Source organism: Gordionus sp. m RMFG-2023, chromosome 1 (assembly GCF_954871325.1).
Source record: "Gordionus sp. m RMFG-2023 chromosome 1, tfGorSpeb1-WG-v2, whole genome shotgun sequence".
Classification (NCBI taxonomy): Eukaryota; Metazoa; Nematomorpha; class Gordioida; order Chordodea; family Parachordodidae; genus Gordionus; species Gordionus sp. m RMFG-2023.
Window position 1 is genome coordinate 3,166,547 of NC_088775.1, and position 22,341 is coordinate 3,188,887.

The following is a 22,341-nucleotide window of genomic DNA, read 5'->3' on the forward strand; positions in this document are numbered from 1 at the left end:
CTTTACCGGCATGACTTTGTTTTAAATATTATATATAGCACTCCACCATGCATATTATGAAAATTCAGCTTATTTAAATGCACCTTTAATGTTTTAGGAGTAAATTCTGATATATAACATTTTTAAATGATTATATTTTTTTATAATAGTATTTTATAATAATACAAGTCAACCTGCGGATTTAATATTATTGAAATTTAATTTTTAATTATAAATATATTTAATATAATTATAATAAAGGATTTAAACGATTTATTATGAGATAAAAGAAAATTCAACTATTAATGTATATTTCTTTATTTTGAATATATCTAATAATTTATTTTTTTATAAGTTATTTGTATCATAGGAAAATGAATCTCACTACAAATAATAGATAATATATGAAAATTTTTACCTAAGCATTTGCAGTTTACCTTAGCCTTTGCAGTTTAGTCAAACCGTTTAAATAATATATAAATAAGAGAAGAGAAGAGAAGAGAAAGAGAAGAGATAACGTCAATGTGTTTAACGGACAATGTGTTATATTTTTATAAATTTAAATAACTCTCTTAAGCGCCTTTTTTTAAATTTAAAAATCTGATTTTACCGTAATAAATAATATTCTATCATGTTTGAAATACCTTATCTTATTAAATTGTATACAATTTCGCTGTTAATCTTAGATGTCATTTATAATTTGTATATAAAAAAAATATATGGAAAATCTTAATATAAAATTAAATTATAAGCTTGAAAGTTTATGGAAATGTTGTCTGAAATTTGTAGGGTAGGTATCGCGAACATGCTGGAACAAATTTCCGGTAATGTCAGATTTTTTAATTTATATCGACGCTAAACGTATACATTCGTAAATCAACACAAAATTTAATATATAATATATATATTTTATTTAAAGTTTTCTGAATTATCTAATTTTACCAACTTTGTTCAGATAACCGGAAGTTTTTGTTAGTGTTGTTAAACGGCCGGTTTGTTTCGAGCCGGTTTTCAAAAATATCTAACTCGATATTTTAGCCAGATAAAAATATTGTCCCTAATCCATGAGATTTCGATAATATATTTTATTTATTAGACCTTTGTTCCTTCTATGAGCAAAAAATTTTCAAGCTGGCGTAATATTTTTCTAACAACATTAGCTTTTATCAACAATATTGTTTTTTTTTTTCACATTTTCTTTATTTTGTGTTACTAAAATATTTACAATTTGATCTCTTTCATATTCTCACAAAAAATGTTCACCACAATATGATATTTTTATAATTCTCTTTTTTCTTTCTTTCTAAAGAGTAAATGTTATGCTATTCAATGTCAAATGGGAAATTACTATGTGGATGTACCGAAGTTTTCGGATATGCACCCTTGCAACCCATCGGACAATCGTTTATCAAAATCGGACACCGGATCAGTAATTTATTCCTTCCACCTTCCCTCTTTATAAATAGTTTTTAATATAATTTAACGATAAAAATATCCATTAACGGTTCTTACTTTTTTTTTAAAAAGAATATTTCATTTAACTATAAAAAAAAATAAAATGACGCTAGATGTCTCTAACTGACATTTTCACGAATAGTGATTATGAGTTTCTAGAAGAAGAAAAAAATACTCTTTTTCTAGCTAAGATTTGATATTGAACTACGGCTTAACTAAGAAACTGCCTTGTCTTACCAATTTGCAAGTATAAACCGATGTTGACGGCAAGGGTTGGCATTGCCTCCACTGGTGATTTTGAGAGGGGTCGTTTCCTAATACATACCAAATGCAATCACCTATACTTGAAAGCGCTTAAATCAGCGGGCATTCCTTCTAAATTCTAACTAATCGGCATCTTTAGAACTGATATCAACACCAGATGGAATCTCGATTCCTTTTCCCCCAGCTTCTAGTTTGGGACTTCACCTGCATGATCCCATATGACGCATCTAACCAACCATAAAGTAGATTTATCCTAACCCTCGCTTCCCCTATTCTAGAGCATCTTTCGGTTGTAGAGATCAGAGCCTTTTGAAAGAATTAGGGAGGCTTATATCCTCGAAAAGATTGATCAGCCCAAAGAATCGCTCTTTAACTTAAGCTTTAATTTGTTCCATCTAACAATCTCTAGTGCCTCACTCAACATTACCTTCTTCTCCCCCGTATTACTACTCTAAATACTTTTACAAAACTCTCTTCTTAATGCCTCTAATTAATTTCCAATTTCAAAAAAGTGCTATATGTTCACCCTTTATCATACATAACTCAACATATGATACTAAACCAAGTTAAGAATCTAATTGCACCGATTAAATAATTATTCAGATTTCACTTTACGAATAGGTAAATATATATGGTTAAATCTCTTTAAACCTCTATATTTTTATATTTTAGTTATATACATCCAGTGGACATAGCATAGATATCTAATTTTTACTTGGAGGACATTGAGACTTCTTTTTAAAAAAATTGCCTATATTTCGATCAATTTTTTAAAATATTTTTATTCCTTTTCTCAGACCCTAGTGCCTATTAAGTTCGCCATTTTTATAATGTATTCTAAGAATAAACAGCTGAGAACATGTATTGTTAGGTGTTATGTGTGCGGTTAATCATGTTAAAACTATAAATAACATTTGATAAATGACTGAATTGAGTAATTACATTGTATGTTCCCTATTGGGATATGGTCAAAGGTTGCATTCAGTTAGGGGCCATTTATAAAATTGAGAATTAATGATTTCACCGAAAAAGTACACTCATAATGTAAATTTTAAGTGCCTATATCGTGAGATTTAAAATTTTTATACTTTAAAAAAAAAAAATTAAAATTCACTAAAACGCAAAAAACTGCGAATATTTTGTTGGGTGAGGGAAAGAGTTTCCTGGAAGATGACCTCTATATACCTCCATAGTTAGAGCTTGAATAAGACGTTAAGTATAGTGACATATGGAGGTGTGTTTACTGGGCTTTTGATTCCCCCTCCGCCTCTATATTCAAATAAATCACTTTTTTTAAAAAAATATTACCTATATTATATATTGATTTTCTAAAATATCATTAAAATCAGCTGTCCGAAAATTATGAACGCTTTACATATTAATAATTTTCCTATATTTATCAGAGACCTTCAGGCCCGCTCCTAAACCCGAGAACACGGGCCGGACCGTATTTCTTATATGTAAAAATATTTTGTACTCCCCTAAATAAAAATCCTAACATATGCCACTCACCTGTCAAACACGTTATTTATTTATATAAACGTGATATCAATTTTCGTTTCGATAGAAGGTAAGCTATAATTCATGCCCATAATTCTTGCTTATTTATCTATTTCCTTTTTCCTTAAAGGTATGTTATAAGGAGAAATGCGTCCTAGAAACAACAATAATACCACAGGCCGATCCATGGAGCTCTTGGTCACCTTGGTCACCCTGTCGTGGAGATGACGTTACAGGTTTCGAAAAAAGGAACAGGAAATGCGATAAATCCCGGTATTAAAGCCAGAATTTGAAATGCTTCAACAAATTAAATTAAAACTGTTAAATTTTTTTTTGAACTAACAAGATTTTCTGAAATGGGAATAGCATCTTGGATTAAATTTTCCCTAAAATTCCATATCATTTTATTAAATTTTTCTACATAAGATGAAATCAATCTTTTATGAATTTTGAAATCACAAATTTATTAAATAATATTTTGGTAATTTCTTTAAAAATATATAATTATCAAAAATTTTTAGGCAAAAAATAAATAAATAAACTATATTATCGATTTAAAAATGCATTATTATTATTTGAAATATTAAATGTTATACTTAAATTTTAAAAAGAGAAATTTCGATTATAATATATTTTCTTTTATAAAATTTAAAGGCAAATTTCTTAAAGTTTTTCCTAATTTCCTCTCATAATATAACAACTATTTTTTTAAAAAAAATTATTGGCACAAAAGGCACAAATTTCTTTATTTTTTTATACATGTTTTTATTATCCCCAAAAGTCTAAAGTTAGGAGAGCAAATCTGCCAAGGTAATGATACAGAGTACAAAGTGTGCAAAAATAAGGTAAATAATATATAAATTTTTTTTCATTTGCCAATTATCCATATCTATTAATAATTCTATATTTTAGATAATACAAAATATATATCTCTTATTGGGATATGGATTTTATTTGGGATTCGAAATTGGGTTAATTTTAAAATCATTTATTGGGAGCCATTTTTAAATCTGAGAAAAAAATTATGTTTAACCGGAAATGCATTTGATTAAGTTTTCAAAAACTGTTTAAAATTCTTTTCAATTTATATCAAAAAAAAGTGATAAAGTTTCCAATAACAAAAAAAATTTTAAAAATTCATAGGGAGGTTACTCCTCTACATATGCTGGAACATATTTCTGGTCAAATCATTCTACCCGTAATCGAGAAATTCCGAATATTCCACGGAATTCATATCCCAGTACAATATCGATTTTATGCTGGTCAATTATTCAAATCGATGCCTAAATAATTATTATGCAAGCCTTCGATGGGCAAATAGATGTGTCCAAACATTTTCTTGGTGGTATCTATAAGGCAAAATATCCAGAAGCTTACATTTATATTATTTTGGCTAAAATCATCATATTCCGGTCGTTTTACCCTTCCTCCCCCCTTAATTTATTCTATCAAAAATATCGTCAAATCCTTATTTAAAATATAAGGCTAGCAGAAATAGCAAAAAGAACATGGCTCTCTGTAAAAAGCACGATTCATCGTCGATTTATAGTGCGGAAGGTATTTTCAAATAGTTTTATTCATATTAGAATATATATATACATATTATTATTATATTGGGGTCTTGAAATTTTGGAAACGAGACCGTGCCCTCGAGTTAAAAACAAAAAAAAAACGGCCCAAACCAGGTTCGGGTTAAAACTAAAATCGGTTGAAAATGCCGGGGTCGATTTGAGCTTAAAAAACTCAATCTCCGGAAGCTCCTATGCTTGTCATATAATATGATATATATTATTTTTATTTTTTTAAAAAAATATATATATAGATGAATATCCATGTCGTTTAATCTGCTTCGTTGGACCTAATTTCACGAATTACGGAAATGCTGCAGATGGAACTCTCATCAAAACGGAAAATATGTTAAGCATGTGTCTAAATGGCTTTATTATAGTTACAACACTTTTGATATTTTATACGTCTCCATTTTTTTTTAGGAAGAGAAACGTACTAGCCATATTATCTCATCTATTTATGATTAACCAGCATAATGTTTACAATATACTATAGTATTTTAAATGTGAAACATCTGATTTAACCGGAAATGCATTTCAAAATGCGAATATCGGACGATTTTGCCTTAAAATCTGTTATAGTTTTTTCCTTAAATTTTCTTATCTATATAGATTTTTCATAATAAATCAATAAAAAATTCAAAAAATTCTATCGCAATAAAATGTCAGTAATTCGTATGTGTAAGAATACCTGATATGTGAATTAAGAAAGAAAAATTATCGACAAGATTCATGAAATCTTTATTATGCAGCCCCCCCCCCCCCTCCCCATCTTTCCAGCGAAATTTTTAGAAACACGGTCCTCCAATTTACTGACCAAACTAAACTGCGAGAATGAGAGAATAGATGATTTATATATTAATATTTTTATTTCTTCCTTAAAAGCCTGTAGGATGTGACGACGAGTTTTTCTCTACCGCAAAATGGGACAAATGCGGAATTTGTAATGGGGATAATTCGAAATGCTATCCTTTCGAGGCTGAAGAGATGATCACATTAACCAAAGGTAAATTGTTTAGATACAAATTATGATCGTAGAGGAAACCGAGGCAAAACGGGATTTTGAAACAACAAAATATAGAACAAATTAAAAAAATTTATATTTAGACAAATCCTTCCTACTAATACTTTAGGAGCTCTGATTAATTATGTGAAGTGCGCCATTTTGGCCCTATACATAATTCATCACTTTTAAATATAAAGGCTAATCAATAAGGGAAAGTAATTTTATCTAAAATAAACGTATGTTTAAGTGTGCACGTGTTAGGCAACATCACTCATTTTCAATTATTTTTCACCTTCTTCTACTAGTTTTTTTTAAAAAAAATTATATTCCAAAATAACACACAAAACTATTTATGAACGTTTCCCTTTTCGCTCTAAAATATCCTTTTTATATATAATGTATAGACGTTAATATTTAAAACTTCCTTTTTTTTTTACAACTTTAATCGGACAGAACACATTATAACAGTTTTACCCCCAAAAACAACTTTATCCCAAAGTGATATATATAATACAAATTGTTATTGAGTGACATTCCAGTTAATAGGGCTATCCGATGAATTTCATTTTTTTAAAGCTATGACTTTATGGGGAACATGTATGCAGAATTTTAAATTACGAGTCAAATATATATTTATCTAAAAGCAAAATAAGCAAAATAAACTAAGAGGGTAATTTTTTTTTATAATTTTTGGGTAAAATAACGGTTATTTTTTGTTAAAAAGAAGAGTCAAACCAAAGAAAGATTTTCAAAGATCAACATATCTAAGTAATAATACCAAATTTTTAGTCTTCACCGGGGTTAAAACTTTTATCTCGTTAACATTGTCCTTACCCCGGTCTCCTTCATGGCTAGTATAATGTCTTTAAGGATCGCGGATTGGCCTGATGTAGGAGGATAATGTTTTTTGGTTTCTAGACTTATGGTAAATCGTCCTATCTCTTAGCGGTGTAATTATTTTTTTATATATTAATATTTTATTTTATTTTGATTTCCCGATAGATTTAAATTTATAAACCAATGACTGCTGTATAAGATAGACATGGTATAATAAAACAGGCAAACTATATATATATATCTTAAATATAAACCATTGCAATCTTCCCCGAAATATTATTATTTCGATTCATACAAATATGACAGGTATAAGTCTGCATATTAGATTGGGATCTTTGATTATTGGGATCCATTAAGATTTCCAGATAGTCCTAAAATTTGCTACAAGAGGACGATATTTATCTAAAGTTTAATAGTAATAGGGCAAGCCATTATAGGCAAGAATAGAGACAAATTTGTTTTACTTTAAAATCTTTTTCATTAAAGAAAGAAAGAAAGAAAAATAAATATATTATTATAATTTAATTCATAAATCGGTTATAGACCAAAATAATTGAAAAAAAAAATGTTTCATTATTCGTTCTAGCAAATATTTTTCAATATTTTAAATAATATTAGATCAAAATCTGAAACCGAGATTCGATCTTATCTCTTGCAAACGCCAAGACGAAGCCCTTCTAGATATTGCAAAATTTTCTAGACACATTTTAGCAATTTTACTCCGAAACTCCTGTATAATTTAGACTTCTTCTTAGACTTAATGCCAACGAAAAAAAGGGAAAACTTAAAAAAACAGATTTAAAGTTTCGAATAGTAAAAAAAAAAGAAAGAAGGGAACCCTGAAGTTGATACGTGTCAATTTTTTTACAACATTTCTCTAGGATTTGGCTTAAATTAGAAAAGATTGGGGATTAAAGATGTTAAAACAATTCGGAAATATGGTTGGAAAGCATTGCTCATTGGGGAACAAGGAAATAAATATAGATTTAATTTGCATATCAAATTTGTCATCAAATTCAGATTTTGATCTAATATTATTTAAAATATTGAAAAATATTTGCTAGAACGAATAATGTAACATTTTTTTTTTCAATTATTTTGGTCTATAACCGATTTATGAATTAAATTATAATAATATATTTATTTTTCTTTCTTTCTTTCTTTCTTTCTTTAATGAAAAAGATTTTAAATTAAAACAAATTTGTCTCTATTCTTGCCTATAATGGCTTAGCATAAAATGTGTGTTGAATTCAAGAAGAAGGAGACAACTTCATCTCTGAGGGCAATTCAATGTTTATAAATGTTTGTTCGCGAAAAACGAATGAATTCAATTTCTTGTGATAAAGTTTTGATATAGTGTAAGATCAAACCAAAATAAGACAATTCTAAGAGAGGCAAGTTAAAATTACTATGCTTAAGCATAATCAAGACGCTCAAATATTGGTAGATATTGATATATAAATTAAGCCAAAGTTAAGAAAATTAATTAAAATCATAAAATTAGAAAGGAAAAATCATAAAAAATAAAAAATAAAGAATTGGAAATTTAAATATATCAGGCTATCAAATATAGCCGTAAATTTTTGCCCTTGTTGTTGTTCTCCTCCTTTAGACTTAAAAAGATTGCACTGCCTGCACTGCCATTCTTACATAGAACGTACCCCTAAGCACAATCAACGCAATGCTATTATTCAATATGCCCTTAAATTTTCAATATCGATCTTAGAACCTCTCAGTTTTTTTCTAATGGAAAATGTCGAGATAGCATTACCCAAATCTACCGAAAAAGGGATCGATTCCTATTATGGGACTATTCTTGTATTGATTCCTTAGTCGCCTCTAATTTATACACATCGGGCATCCTAAAGAGCTGCCAAAAATATCCGGAAATATCCCGAAGATCATATTTTAATACCTATATTCTCTTCTATATTGACCACATTCAGTAGCCAGGCTTTATCCTTCTGAAAAATCCCGAAATAGTTTTTATCTAAATGCCATATATAAATCGATCTCACTACATTAGCCTCATTGGTAGCCTCTTTCCCAATTGGCCAATCAAAATATTATTTATTTAAAAAAAAAAAAATTTAATCTCTTTTTTTTTGTTTATTTTTGTTTATTTTATTGAGTTTCATTTTATAAATAACAAATAATATCATATTAATTATTTATTGTGTTGAAATTAACTACAAAAATAAAGTAGGCGTATATATTAGTAAGCGATTTGTTCAAACGCTCCGGTATTTAAAGAGCCGTTATTTACGGAATCAACTCAATAAAATAGGTAAATTTATAAATATGGAAGCGAAAAGATGAGAACGCTAATTATAAAATTTGGGAAATTTATGTTGCGACATATATTTCGAAAATATCGCGTGGAAGAATAAAGCTGGGATTTCGATAGCCTTAAATACCGCACCGCTTTGACAAAACGCGTTTGCTATAAATGTGGGCATCCATAAAACAGATATTTTTTTAAGTATATATATATATTTGCTAATTAAATTATAGTTTTATATTTAAAATGATTTTAATTTAATAACAGCTAGGACGAATATAACGAACTTGAATCCAGGCACGACATTCCTACTTTTTAGACTAATTTTAGGATATCATCAAGGATTAGATGGCCCCGAAAATAGTATTGGTAAATAATATTTTATTTCTCGCAAGAGTTCGCACCAGGAAATAGCTTGAAAACCAAAACGAATCTTAGAACCCAGAACTTCGAGCTACTCACTCAAAACTTGTAGGAATCGAAAACAAATTCATATTTTTTAAATATCCTAGGAACCCGATCCAGAATCGGTTCTGACAAACGTGCTAGTTTTAAGTTATATGCTGTTTAAAATGTTCTGGTGATTCCTGTTAGAGGGAAGGGGGGAGGAGGAGTTTTATTGTAGTATAAATTTTTTTGGAAGTTTTTCCCATTTAACTATAAAAGATTTTATAACCATAAACAAAAAATCTTAACTCAAACTACTTCAAATATAAATATCCGAACATTGAAAATATTCTTAAAACGGGTGGCTAAGTTCGGAGATTTTGACCACAGATGGCAAAAGACACCTATTGGCCAGATTTTGAATCTGTGAGCCAATGAACATTCACTACCTTAGAATGTATGAACTCAACCCCGATTTTCTTTCCAAAATAGAATTTCCGAATTTCTAATCATAATTCATTTAGGACAATAATCACAACATATTTAGTAGTATTTATAAATTGTGTAAAAAAATATAATTAATGTTTCCCCTTCACCTAAAATAACTTCTAAATTTCGGGAAAAGTTGTAATTGAGAAAATGCATTTAAAAATAGGTTTAAAATCTGGTATTTTACATTTCATTTCAACATTTATTTTTTTTAGTATATAAATGTCGAAATTCTCATTAAAAAAATTATTAATAAAAATGTCTCATTTTTTTAAAAAATAAAAATATTTATATTTTACAATATTAAAAAAAAATAAAATAATGATTATATTTCCTATCGCCGTTTTTAGTATTAAAACGAAATGGAAAGAACTATAAAGGGAATTTGATAAAGAAGCTTACCGATATAACCTACGAGAAAAATAAAGATTTTGAACTCATAACTTCGCATATGCTAGCAGGCCCCCTTACAATTCAAGTGATTTTACATTACTAAATATTTTATCGTAACACTATACCATTAATCCAGTTTCATTTCAATATATGGCCCAATCGTTAAAAATTTTAAAATTGTAATTATGTCAAAAAAAAAATATTTAAGAAAAATTCAATCGAACATTTGTATTATTCGTATTCGATTCATGTAAAGAAAGAAAGAAAGAAAGAGAAAGAAAGATAGAAAGAAAGAAAGAAAGAAAGAAAGAAAGAAAGAAAGAAAGAAAGAAAGAAAGAAAGAAAGAAAGAAAGAAAGAAAGAAAGAAAGAAAGAAAGAAAGAAAGAAAGAAAGAAAGAAAGAAAGAAAGAAAGAAAGAAAGAAAGAATGAATGAAAAGAAAGATTGAAAATCTTATTGAGATAAAAATGGCGTTATGGTTTCTATAATTGGTATCTATTATATATCCAACAGCAAGTTTACATTAGTGAACGGATATTTTGTATAGCTGGCCTTAGTATTGAACTCTAAAATATACCTCCTTAAATCAACGAATCTCGGGGAAATTTATATTTATTCATGGTAAATTCCAATCATATTAAATTAGATTTTACCTTTAAAAACTATGTTATATTTTATTTTTTTAAACATATTTAGTATATATTTCAATTATTTTTGACAATTAAAACTAATTATATTTTTAAAAAATATTTAATATAACAGATTCTGAAAAATTTGGCGGGTAAAATTGTTGTAGGTTACAAACTGAGGTACGCCACTCCTAAATGATGATCCAATTAAATTCCATTATATCTTTTTTGGGGGGCCAATTATTGAATTCAATTGATTTATTATTTATCATAAACAAATATAATATTTTTAAATATAGTTTATAAAAGAATATCAATAACATCGGTTTATTTAACATTAAGAAGATAGGAAAGTTGATAGGAAAAATAAAAATTAACATTAAGAAGATAGGAAAGTTGATAAGAAAAATTAAAATTAACATTAACATTAAGGATATACGAAAACGTTCATTTCTTGATTACGGTGATTATATATAGATAATAACATTATATTAAATATAACTTGTTTTCGATTTTAATTTAATAAAATAGGCATTTTACATTCCTATGCTATCATATGTCGGAATAAGCGAAAATTCGTTATTCCCAATAAAATGGAATAAAATTGTTTATAATAATCTCTAGAAGAAACAAGTAAGATATTTTGTAAAATTCCCCATTTTCTCAGGTCCGTGAAGTTAGCCCCCGCTATTATTAATGGTTTATCTATTGGGATTTAGTCCAGAAAATATATTTCAAATCGACCCTACCCGCTCGCCATAGTTTTAAAGATATTTATAAACCCCCCCCCCCCACTAGGTTTAATAAATTTATCTTAATTTCTAAACCACATACACCAATAATAAGCTCCTATAACTTTTTTTCCGGAAATATATATTTGCCCCAATTAATGTTTTACACCAAAGACTGAAATATGAAACAATGATAAATTATATAAATATCAGATTAATAAATAATTATATTTGAACACTAATATAAATTTGGTCGCAAGGTTCGTAAGAGGAAAATATTTCCGGCGAAGCTCTCTCATAAACATGGAGAGCTAAATGATGCTTGTTCCATTAGAGGAACAAAAAAACAAGTAGGTGTTAGGCTGCGTACAAGCATATTTAATAACTAAACTACCCCCAAACAAAAAAAAGTTTAGGTTATCTCTACCTTACACTATTATTTAAAGGAAAACTCAGCTTTACTCGTGGAGTAATATAATCACTTCTTTTTTTTAAAAAAAAAAAATGTCGTTTCATCCCAAAAATAATCATTTGCAATAATAATAATAGTAAATAATTTTCTCTAAAAAAAATCTATCTTTGTTATGTTTTGCTTAGAATTATACTATTACAAATAATTATTGTAAAATCGTCCAAATATTCAAACAGCAGTCTCTTCGCAGGATTTAGGACAACAATCAGGGTACGGAGCTTTCTTGTTGACAGTAAGACAGGGTCCCACGGTAATGGGGGCACCTAAACATTAATTAAATATAAACATCGGATACAAAATTTATTTTTATTCTCTCCCTTAATCCGCGATACATATAAAATTATGCTTTGAAATATCATGTGGCGCACTCCATATTCCCTTCCGAACCTCGTGATAGGCACAAGCATTGTAGGCACATTTTTGGGGAATGATTTCATACCTCACCAGGGCTCAAAGTTAAATTGACATCGAATATTTCCATCGAGCATTTACCTAAATAATCATTATTTTAAATTAAATTATCTTTTTAAATTTATGATAATTCGTCGTATTTGTCGTCTTTATATTTTATTTGTTAAAATCTTACACGTAGCATCTGTAACCCTTGGCTCTTAACTCCCCCATTCTCAGTTAGCGCAAACTCCCGGCCGGTGCTAAAATTAGCGTTAAAAAATAGAAAAATAAAAAAATATTAAGTTTTTTATAACCGTTTCTAGTTTTTTATTTCCGTTTTTTAAAAAAAAAAAATAATGCTGTTTTACTCTTATATTAAATATTATATTCATATTAAAACGGTTTATTTAGAGCTATATATAAATGATTTTGTTGAGATATTTAAAATTAAGTGGGGTGTATTTTGGAATATTTTACGCCTTTATAGATGGCACTAACTAAAAAAAATAGAGTTGATTTGACATGGAGTTCAGCATGTCTATATATAAACTTCATTATTTCCACATAATATATTTTTTGATTTTTTAAAATTTTGTCTTTTTGCGTAAGACGAACTGAAGAAAATTATGATAACAAAAATGATGTAATGAACACAAAGAAAAATATTTCTTTTCTTAAGAAAAATAAGCCCCTAAAATTTTGCATGAAAGTTTATTATGACTAAAATATTATTGTATATAGAGTTGCTTATCTATTTTTAAAAATTGGTACAATTTTGAAAAGTGGGTGCTCTAGCACTCAAAGCACATGTCTGTGGCCATGCCCATGATATCGACATTAACTAGAACAATATTTATGCTGTTGGATATGCCGAAAAGAATGAGTCATTTGGTTTTGGTATTCCAAGACATCAAAAAAGTTAGCTACAAAATCCATCCTGACCACAAAATTTATATCATGAAATATGACCGATAGAAAGGATTAATAAAAGTCGCATTAGATCTGGTAGATTACCTAGGATCTTTTGGTATATTAGTCATAAGGGCTTGAGTTTATATTGCATGAACTACAACAACTAGCTCCCAATTTAAGCGAAATTGCATTGAAAAGTATATTTTCTATCTAGAGGTCATAAGTAACTACTAAGATCGGGTGTGACATTTATAAAAATATATATAAAGAGTGTTGACTCGAATCAGCCCAACCTCTACCAAACGGCTCATGGTAAATTTTGATAGGGGGGTATCTCGGCAACTTATAAATTCTTTTCGCCCCCCCTCCCCCACCCACCTTATAAATATTTTGCATAAGTAATCCATCCAAAGTATTTTGGAGAATCATGCATCTGTCAGGGCTGCGTTAATACCTTATATATTTTTAAAAAGTAACGAAAATCTCTGTCAGTAATAGACGTGCTACTTTACAAAACTTCCTTTTTTTTAAAAAAACTTATTTTTTTTTAGGACTTATACCAATTAAAGAGTATAATAAATTAAAGTAAAAATTTACTAATATTTCCTGAAAATTAATGAGTAACAATCGTGTAAAAGCATTTTTGATCAAAAGATATATAATATACTATCATTAGAACGTTCACTGAAGTACATTGCTCCATGAACATAGTGGGAGGACCGTATCATGCACCATATCAACAAGAAACCCATGATTATAAGCGCCGAAAATTTTTTTAATTGAGTCATCTTAATCTATATTTTTTTTATGATGTATTTAAAATAACCTCTAGCAAATATTCCACCTTAAAATTTGCTTATATTAAACCCTTTAAACTAATCTCCTGCTAGATATAATTTCCTATTTATATAAAATCATAACTCCATGAGTATGTTTAATGATACCATCCCTTTTAAGATAGATAACAAATAATTCTGGCAGTTTTTTTTTAAATTAAGAAAGAAAGAAAGTAAAATAGAAAGAAAGTAAAACATAAATAAAGAAAAGAAAGAATGAAAGGAAAGAAAGAAAGATATAAAACTCTCATTTAATGAGTATAAAGATTATATAATATATAAGGTGTAATGATTGGTCATAAGGCAGCTGTTGCAACATTTCAATTTAAAATAATATAAATTTTATGTGACAAAAATAATAAGGCCAAGCAAAGGCTCATTCGTCTCAGGGTATCATAACCCTTGTTATAGAAATAGTGGGTAACAAAATGAGATCATGGACATTATGATTGACAGAGTACTATGTATTTTATTATGGTTTGCCCTTTCGGGATCGACTATGCCCCGGTCTTCCCCTAAAATCTACACTTTAATAATTTTCTGAATTTGTAATCAGATTATTCTTCCCCGCAAATGATTTTCCCCGTTGTGCCTACCAACTATAATTTATTTATTACATTAGTACTTTTTCTATATATATAGTTTCAATAAAATTAGAAACTCCCAAACTGGCTATGCTCATGTTCCCACTATCTAACATAAACTTTGTTAAAGAAAATTATAAAATATTAGCAATAATTATACGCAAATAGATTTCAATTTATACCTTTAAAGTTGAAGGATATGATAGAATTAATCAACGATATTCTTTTCACTCAAATTTGGTTGATTGTCAATTAAAATGACAGAAATCGGTTAATTTAAAACATGACCATAATTTTCAAAACATTATCAATTATTTAAAACTTTATTATTCAATATTTAAATAACTTTAATCATTAAATTTTTATAACTTACAATTTATTTTCTTAAATAAGAAAAAGAAACGGATTTGTTTCGTATAACAAATTTTAATTTCTTATATTATTTATCGTAATATAAAAAATAATGAAAATCATAATAAAAACGTGTATTAGTTGTTAAGAAAATACTTAAATGAATATAGATATATACTCCATAAACGTATCTAGGTACGGATATGTAAGAATATCTAATATTATAGATATAACGAAGAAAGAAGAAAAATATATTAAATTTTACCCTTATTAAAATGCATTTTGACTATATTATTTAAAAAAATACATTGGCGACTAATCTCGCCACTTTTTATTTCTAGAAATCTTTATTATTATTATAATTTATCAATTCTACAACATCAGAGTATACTAAAGGTGTTTATTAAAAAATTGGTATAAAGTTTATAATTGGCCAATAAAAACATAACCATATTATGATTAACCAGTAAAAACAACTCTCACATAACCTCATCTAGTTCAAAAAACTATTTTAGATAGAACTTTGATTTAAATTTTAATTTTAAAGATTAGGAAATGGGGTTATACATTAATATAGAAGTTGGTTGATTTACAACTCAATTCATAATTCCTTTTTTTGAAAAAAAGACACAATCATGGCCAGTCATGCCCACATCTCCCCTATATATATTTTTTTAAAAGTGAATTCTCGTTAGAATTAATTTCATCATAATAGTATAGTAATAATTGTCGTAAAATTATAAATTTTTAAGATAATATTTATCGATATTATAGCTGATCGCGTTTTTAATATGATTGTTCATTATTTTTTATATAACAATGGTATATAGTCATTCTATTTTATTCTACTTTGGAATAAATTTAATGATTTTTTAAATATCGAAAATTAAAGTTTTTATTATCGAAAATTAAAGTTTTTAAAATTATTGAAAATTATTGAAAATTAAAGTTTTTAAATATTAAATTTTTTAAAAAATATATGATCAAAATTAACAAAATCTTAATAAAAAATTAAGTGAAAGGAATATCAGTGATTCTATCGTAAGCCTCACAGGGTAAAATGCTAATTTTTTTTTTTCAAAATTATTACGGAATATTTTATGTATGTTAGAACCTAAGAACAATAGCAGCAAAGCTCTGCTACTAGTTTCTCATGTAATTGAAACTAAGGTTTGGTAGGAGTATCGAAAATGGGCCAAGAGACATACTCATGGAGTTGTGATTATCATAAAAGAGAATAACTATCTCGAAGATGGGAGATTAGTTGTGAAGTGATGAATATAAGGCAGGGAGTTATCTTTTTAGATGACCAATCAGGGAGGAGGGTGTGTTTAAAGAAATACTATTACTAATATTTTATAAATTTTACAAAAAAAAAATACAAACCTAAATTAAGATGTCTCAATTAAAGGATATTTCGTCGCTTATAATCATGAGTATCTTGTTGATATGGTACATGATATGGTCTTCCCGCCATGTTCAAGGAGCAACTTTTGTTAATAGATCTTATAATACTAGTAATAATATAATTTTAAGGAAAAATGCTAATTATACATCCTTTAGAAGTAGCAATTAGTCTTTCATATATTTTAATATGAGAGGAGAAATGATTAGTGGGAACCAAGTATATAAATTTTTTCTTAAAAAAAAGCAATTCTGTATAGTAGGTGATAAAAGATTCTTTTTGAGGTAATTTTTACTCGATATATAAGCCAGAAAAATTTTGCCAACAAGCCTCTAATATTTTGTTAATAGATATCTCCAGGACCTTTGTGCTATCTATGAGCAAATTTCTGCATGCTAGCGTCAAATATTTTTCTGGATAAAATACTGAGATTAGCCGTTTATAAAAATCGGCTCAAAAAATCGTTACTATCAACGGTTACTCGTTATTTTTAAAAGATATTTAAAAATATAAAGAAAAAAAAATAGTAGAAGCTGGCAAGGTCCGACCAGGACCAGAAGTCCTAAGAGCCCCAAAATATTTCGGGGTAAGTTGGAACAAACTTTTTAAAAAAACTTAGAATTAGGGGTCCCATTATTATGTTTACCAGTTGAATTTAAAAAATTTGCTGGTTAGCCCCCTGAAAACGCTTTTAAAATATTTCAGAGTTTTATTATTGATGACTATTAGATTGATTTTTTTTTAAATTTTCTTTTACATGTCCTATATATTTAATAAAAAATAAATTTATTTTTTATTATGTTCAAAATTTTGCTAAACTCACGATTTGTGACCATTTTGCGAGAGATTGCCTTGTAATCAATAGAAAGTAAATATTCACTGTTCCACCTAGTCTGAGATGCAAAGGCTCGGGTCTAATACAAGTCACGTGACCCTCCTCACCCCTTTTAGGCTTATTAAAACTATCTCTGCTTAAACCAAACATAGAACACACCATATGGGGCCTCAAAGGGTAAGGGGAGACCTAACGTAAGACGCGATTTTATTTTAAAAAAACGGTTATAAAATCTGTAAATATTAGAAAAAAAATTAGCAAGTAGAGGTAGTTGGCTAACAACTTCATCTATTTAATAAATTTAATAAAAAAATTCAATCAAGTCAATCCTATTTTACAAGTTTAAAAAAACGGGGTATTAGGACCTAGCAACGGGGTACGATGGACCTCTAGATGGGGCACATATAACTACTACTTTCTCTAGAATAAAAAATATTTTTTTATTATAGAAGTAAAAAATTTTACATGAATATATAAATCAAGTAGATTATTTCAAATATTTTGATTATATTATGTTCAAGTTTCTAAATTGAGCCCTCATCATGAAGATCGATTAGAATATTTCTGGATAAAAATATGCCCTACTCTGTTTTATAGTTAACTAAAGATAGGAAGAAGTTTAATAACACTACCTAAAAGATTTTGCTCAGAGCTGGCAGAAAATGCTTGAACATCTGTTAGTCAAAATTTCTATGGCTAAAATATTGAGTACCCTACAAAAATGACTCTTTATCCATGATTATTAATTTAAAAAATTTATATTTTTTTGGTATTTTTTTTTAAAAAAAATTTTATTATAATTAAATGATAAATTAAATTTTATATTTTGTTTATCTCGTGGATAAATTAAAATTATTATAACAAAAAAACGGTAAATATGTTATATAAGATAATGTTCAAAAATGGCTCTTGCTACGTATGGGGTGGAGAAGGGGCAACAACCATTAGAACTTTGAGAACTTGAATTTCAGTTTGCTATTCTACCGATAGCTAGATATATTTAAATAATTTTCCAATAAATCTATTTTAGAAAGCGGTTTTGTGAGAACTAACATCCCATATTAATTGAATAATGTCAAATGCAATGGTATCCCTAATTGGTTGGAGGAGGGGGGGGGGGTCATATTTAAAAAAATTAAGTTTTATAGATTTGATAATAATTTTAGATATTTTATCGAGTCATTACTTTTTTTTATAAATTTTATGTTTATCAATCTTAATTAAAATTAAAGCAAATGTAAATAATTTAATTTAATTTTTAAAAAAAATCCAATTAATATAGTGATCTGTGTGTTTTCTTTCTTTCTTTCTTTCTTTCTTTCTTTCTTTCTTTCTTTCTTTCTTTCTTTCTTTCTTTCTTTCTTTCTTTCTTTCTTTCTTTCTTTCTTTCTTTCTTTCTTTCTTTCTTCTTTCTTTCTTTCTTTCTTTCTTTCTTTCTTTCTTTCTTTCTTTCTTACTTTCTTTCTTTCTTTCTTTCTTTCTTTCTTTCTTTCTTTCTTTCTTTCTTTCTTTCTTTATTTCTTTCTTTCTTTCTTTCTTTCTTTCTTTCTTCTTTCTTTTCGAGTTAAAAAAAAAATATACGATGACTTATTTTAAAAAAAAAAACAATTAAAAAAATAATTGACGTCTTTATGATATTTAAAGGTAAATGTATATTGGAGGATGACGGACGTAATTATACTTTGAAACCTGGCGAGATATGGAATAAATCTCCTAAAGATTGTATGCAATGTTCTTGCGTAGCAGAGGGTTTGGAAATGATCACGGAATGCGCCACGTACCCAAAAATCTTTCATTCATATTTGGGAGAGAGGAAGTGAGGGAGTGAGGGAGTGAGGGAGTGAGGGAGTGAGGGAGTGAGGGAGTATGGAGGGAGTGAGGGAGGGAGTGAGGGCGGGGAAGGGAAGGGAAGATGAATCATTTTCCAAAAAAAAATAATTTATATTCCTATTATACAATTAATGTTTACAAGGTGTGGAATGGTCGCGTCACCCTGTCCTACTGTCAATAATAAAGCTCTATACCCTGATTGTTGTCCTACACCTTGCGGGAACACAACATCACTAAATACCGACGACGAAGACGACTATTATTACGATTAATTTTTTTTTCCCCCAATTTTTCTTCTCCTTTAAAAGCTCTTACATCTCTGACACTCTTTAAAAGTTTCCCACGAGGATATATTTGAATATCCATTTCAAATACTTCGCATGTTATTTTATAAACCCCCTCACTTATAAAGCAAACGCTTAATGATGATAATTCGAACATTCGACTTTTATAATTAATACAATAAATAATCGTTTATTTTGATCAAATTTTAGGGTTATTTTTTTTTTGTTATATTATGAGAAATATTTGGAAGTGAGGCTGAATTATTTAATAATTATATACAACGAAATCTTTAGAAACTTTAAAATATTAAAGATTTCCGATCTCTTAAGATTTTTTTTATTTCGAGAATGTTCAGAGCAGAATTTTTGATCAAATTTTTATCTGATATTCGTAAACGAAGATTTATGAATGAGTGAAATCTTTTACGATTTTTAAATACGTAAAAAAAAAATTTATCATCATATTTTAATGATCTTCCAAAAAGAACTGATTAGACACCTGGCAAAAATATTTTCGAACTTACCCACCGAAAAAAATGCGGATTTTGACTGACATCTGGCGCTTATCAATTTTGATACACAACTAAAATGTATTTTCAATTGCGTATAATAGGTAGATATACATATCCAGAATTTGAATTTTAACACATAATTAAGAGTTGTTTTTTTTGTTGGAAGGAGGCAAACTAGAGGTCTGTCATGGGCAGGTTTATAGCCAAAAAGCCGCTAACTTGTTGTTCGGGAGATTTTTTTTAACGCGCAAACTTATAACTTTTTTTAATTTTACCCGCCCTACCGCCCATTTATCCATAAATTTTGTTTGACCCGTCCGCCACCCGTCTTAGAAAACCCGACTATTCCGAAGTGTGGATTGGCGGAGACGGGTAGCCCAAAAACCAGCCCAATGCAGAACTAATCTAGCCTTAAAATATTTTTAATAAGTAATGTGGTGTGATGCACCGTAAATTAAAGGACAATGTTAGACGTCACTCAAACTCAAAAAAAAGAAACACCGCTACTTTATTTTTTTATTAGAGTAACGTCGTTACTTTTTTGAAGTACAGAAAGTATCTATTTAAAAAAAAAGAGAAGAGTTTGATAAATTATTTCATTTCATCAATAAATCGAATTTAATTTAATTTAACGTTAATTTAATAAACCCTGAAGGGCATAGAAGGAAACGTATTGTATTCCTAATGGGTTTGGCCCTTTTGGACAAAATATTTTTTCATATTTCGTCATCCATATGGGGAATTAATAGCATCGAAGTAAACCCCGTTTCTCATATATATATATCTCTAAAATTTCCGTAAAAGTCGGGATTAATTTGAAATAATTTTCCGTGAGATAAAGATAGGCAATAAATTATATATATATTTTAAAAAAAATATGCATCGTCAAACTAAATTTTTTGGTCTTCAGGGACTCGACAGTTAAAAAGTCTCAAATTATACCCGACCATCGGATGATTTACCCACTTCTTCTATGATAGGCTTAAGGGCAAATTACATAATTAACAAGCTATATGTACTCACGTATTCGCGGTTATTTCCTTCTATCAGTATTGTTAAACGGCTCGTTTTGAGCCGATTTTTTAAAAACGGCTAACTCACTATTTCATCCAGAATAATTTAACTTAAGCCTGAAGATTTTGTTTGTAGAAGGAACTAAGGTTTGGACATCTATTAGCGAAATCTCAAGGCTTAGGCTATATTTTTCAGGCTAAAATATTGAGTTAGTTAACAACACTACCTTCTATAGAGTAGAGGTCGGCACTGGGCGGGTTTTCGAATCATAAGACCGCCCCACCCATTATTTATCATAAAATTAAAAAAATATACATTTTAAGTGTCGATTTTTTTAAAATGATAAATTAATTAAAATAATAAATGTAAAATTTTTTTTTTTAATTTAACCAAAAAATTTCGGATGAGTATTTTCGTAGAATAATTTTTCTCGCGATCAGAGACCTACTCCGGCCCTGCTCGACCCGGGGTACACCGGCCCGGTCCATATATTTGTATAAAAATTAGTATAAATTTGGGACTGATTTCTAAAGTTTACAGCTAAATTGTTTGAAATTTACGGTTTGGGGCCGAAATACAATTCCTGATAAAATCAGAATTTCAAAATCTACAGATCGCCCTTTCCCCACAGATTCCATATCCCCATACCAATATGTTCGCTTTAGTGTTTTTTAAAAAAATGGCTACCTCGATATTTTAACCAGAAAAATTATGCCCTAAGCCCAGAGATTTAGTTAATACTTATCTAGACCTTTGTTCCTTCTACTAACAAAAATCTTCAGGGGTTGAGTAATATTTTTCTGGATGGAATATTGAGTTCGCCATTTTTTAAAATCGACTCAAAACGAGCCACATTCTTGTTTAAAAAACAGATTTAAGATTTCAGGGGGGAAAAATTAGGTAAGCATAAATTTCCAATATATATATATATGTATTATATTATTTCTTTTTGTTTTATATCTATTCGAAATGCTTTATAGATTATACATTGTAGAATTATTAATTTTTTTTTTTTTATAATATAGCAAAAATTATTAGAAAAGTTGTTTTCCTAGTGTTGTTAAAGGGCTCGTTTTGAGCCGATTTTTCGAAAACGGGCTAACTCTATATTTTATCCAGAAAAATTATTACGTAAGTCTGAAGATTCTGCTCATAGAAGTAACAAAGGTCTAGACATGATATTATCATCGAAATTTCGAGGCTTAGGCTAATATTTTTTCTGGCTAAAATATCTAGTCAGCTGTTTAACAACACTAGTTTAAATTTATTTATCCAAAGTAACTAAGAAACAATGAGAAAAAAAAAGGAAAAATATATAGTAAATATCATAGGAATATATATCAAAATTTTATAGTTGGTCGCTAAGACAATAGTTTACCCGTGTGTCAGATGTT

The 22,341-nt window shown here is 28.4% G+C and overlaps 1 protein-coding gene across 1 annotated transcript; it reads left to right on the top strand.

Moving 5' to 3' along the window:
- The first annotated feature begins 1,315 nt into the window (after nucleotides 1–1,315).
- On the top strand, nucleotides 1,316–10,987 carry LOC135922788 (A disintegrin and metalloproteinase with thrombospondin motifs 14-like). Its single transcript, XM_065457260.1, has 9 exons — nucleotides 1,316–1,408; nucleotides 3,329–3,471; nucleotides 3,980–4,043; nucleotides 4,683–4,755; nucleotides 5,021–5,145; nucleotides 5,652–5,772; nucleotides 9,158–9,259; nucleotides 10,117–10,244; nucleotides 10,922–10,987. The coding sequence occupies exons 1-9, from the start codon at nucleotides 1,316–1,318 to the stop codon at nucleotides 10,985–10,987; spliced, it is 915 nt and encodes a 304-aa protein (XP_065313332.1).
- Nucleotides 10,988–22,341: the final 11,354 nt, after the last annotated feature.

Bases quoted from the DNA above. Each gene is read 5' to 3' on its own strand.
- LOC135922788 (XM_065457260.1), top strand. From the start codon at position 1,316: ATGGGAAATTACTATGTGGATGTACCGAAGTTTTCGGATATGCACCCT. The intron at 1,409-3,328 runs GTAATTTATTCC...TTTTCCTTAAAG, and splicing joins CAAAATCGGACACCGGATCA to GTATGTTATAAGGAGAAATG. The intron at 5,773-9,157 runs GTAAATTGTTTA...ATTTAATAACAG, and splicing joins GATGATCACATTAACCAAAG to CTAGGACGAATATAACGAAC.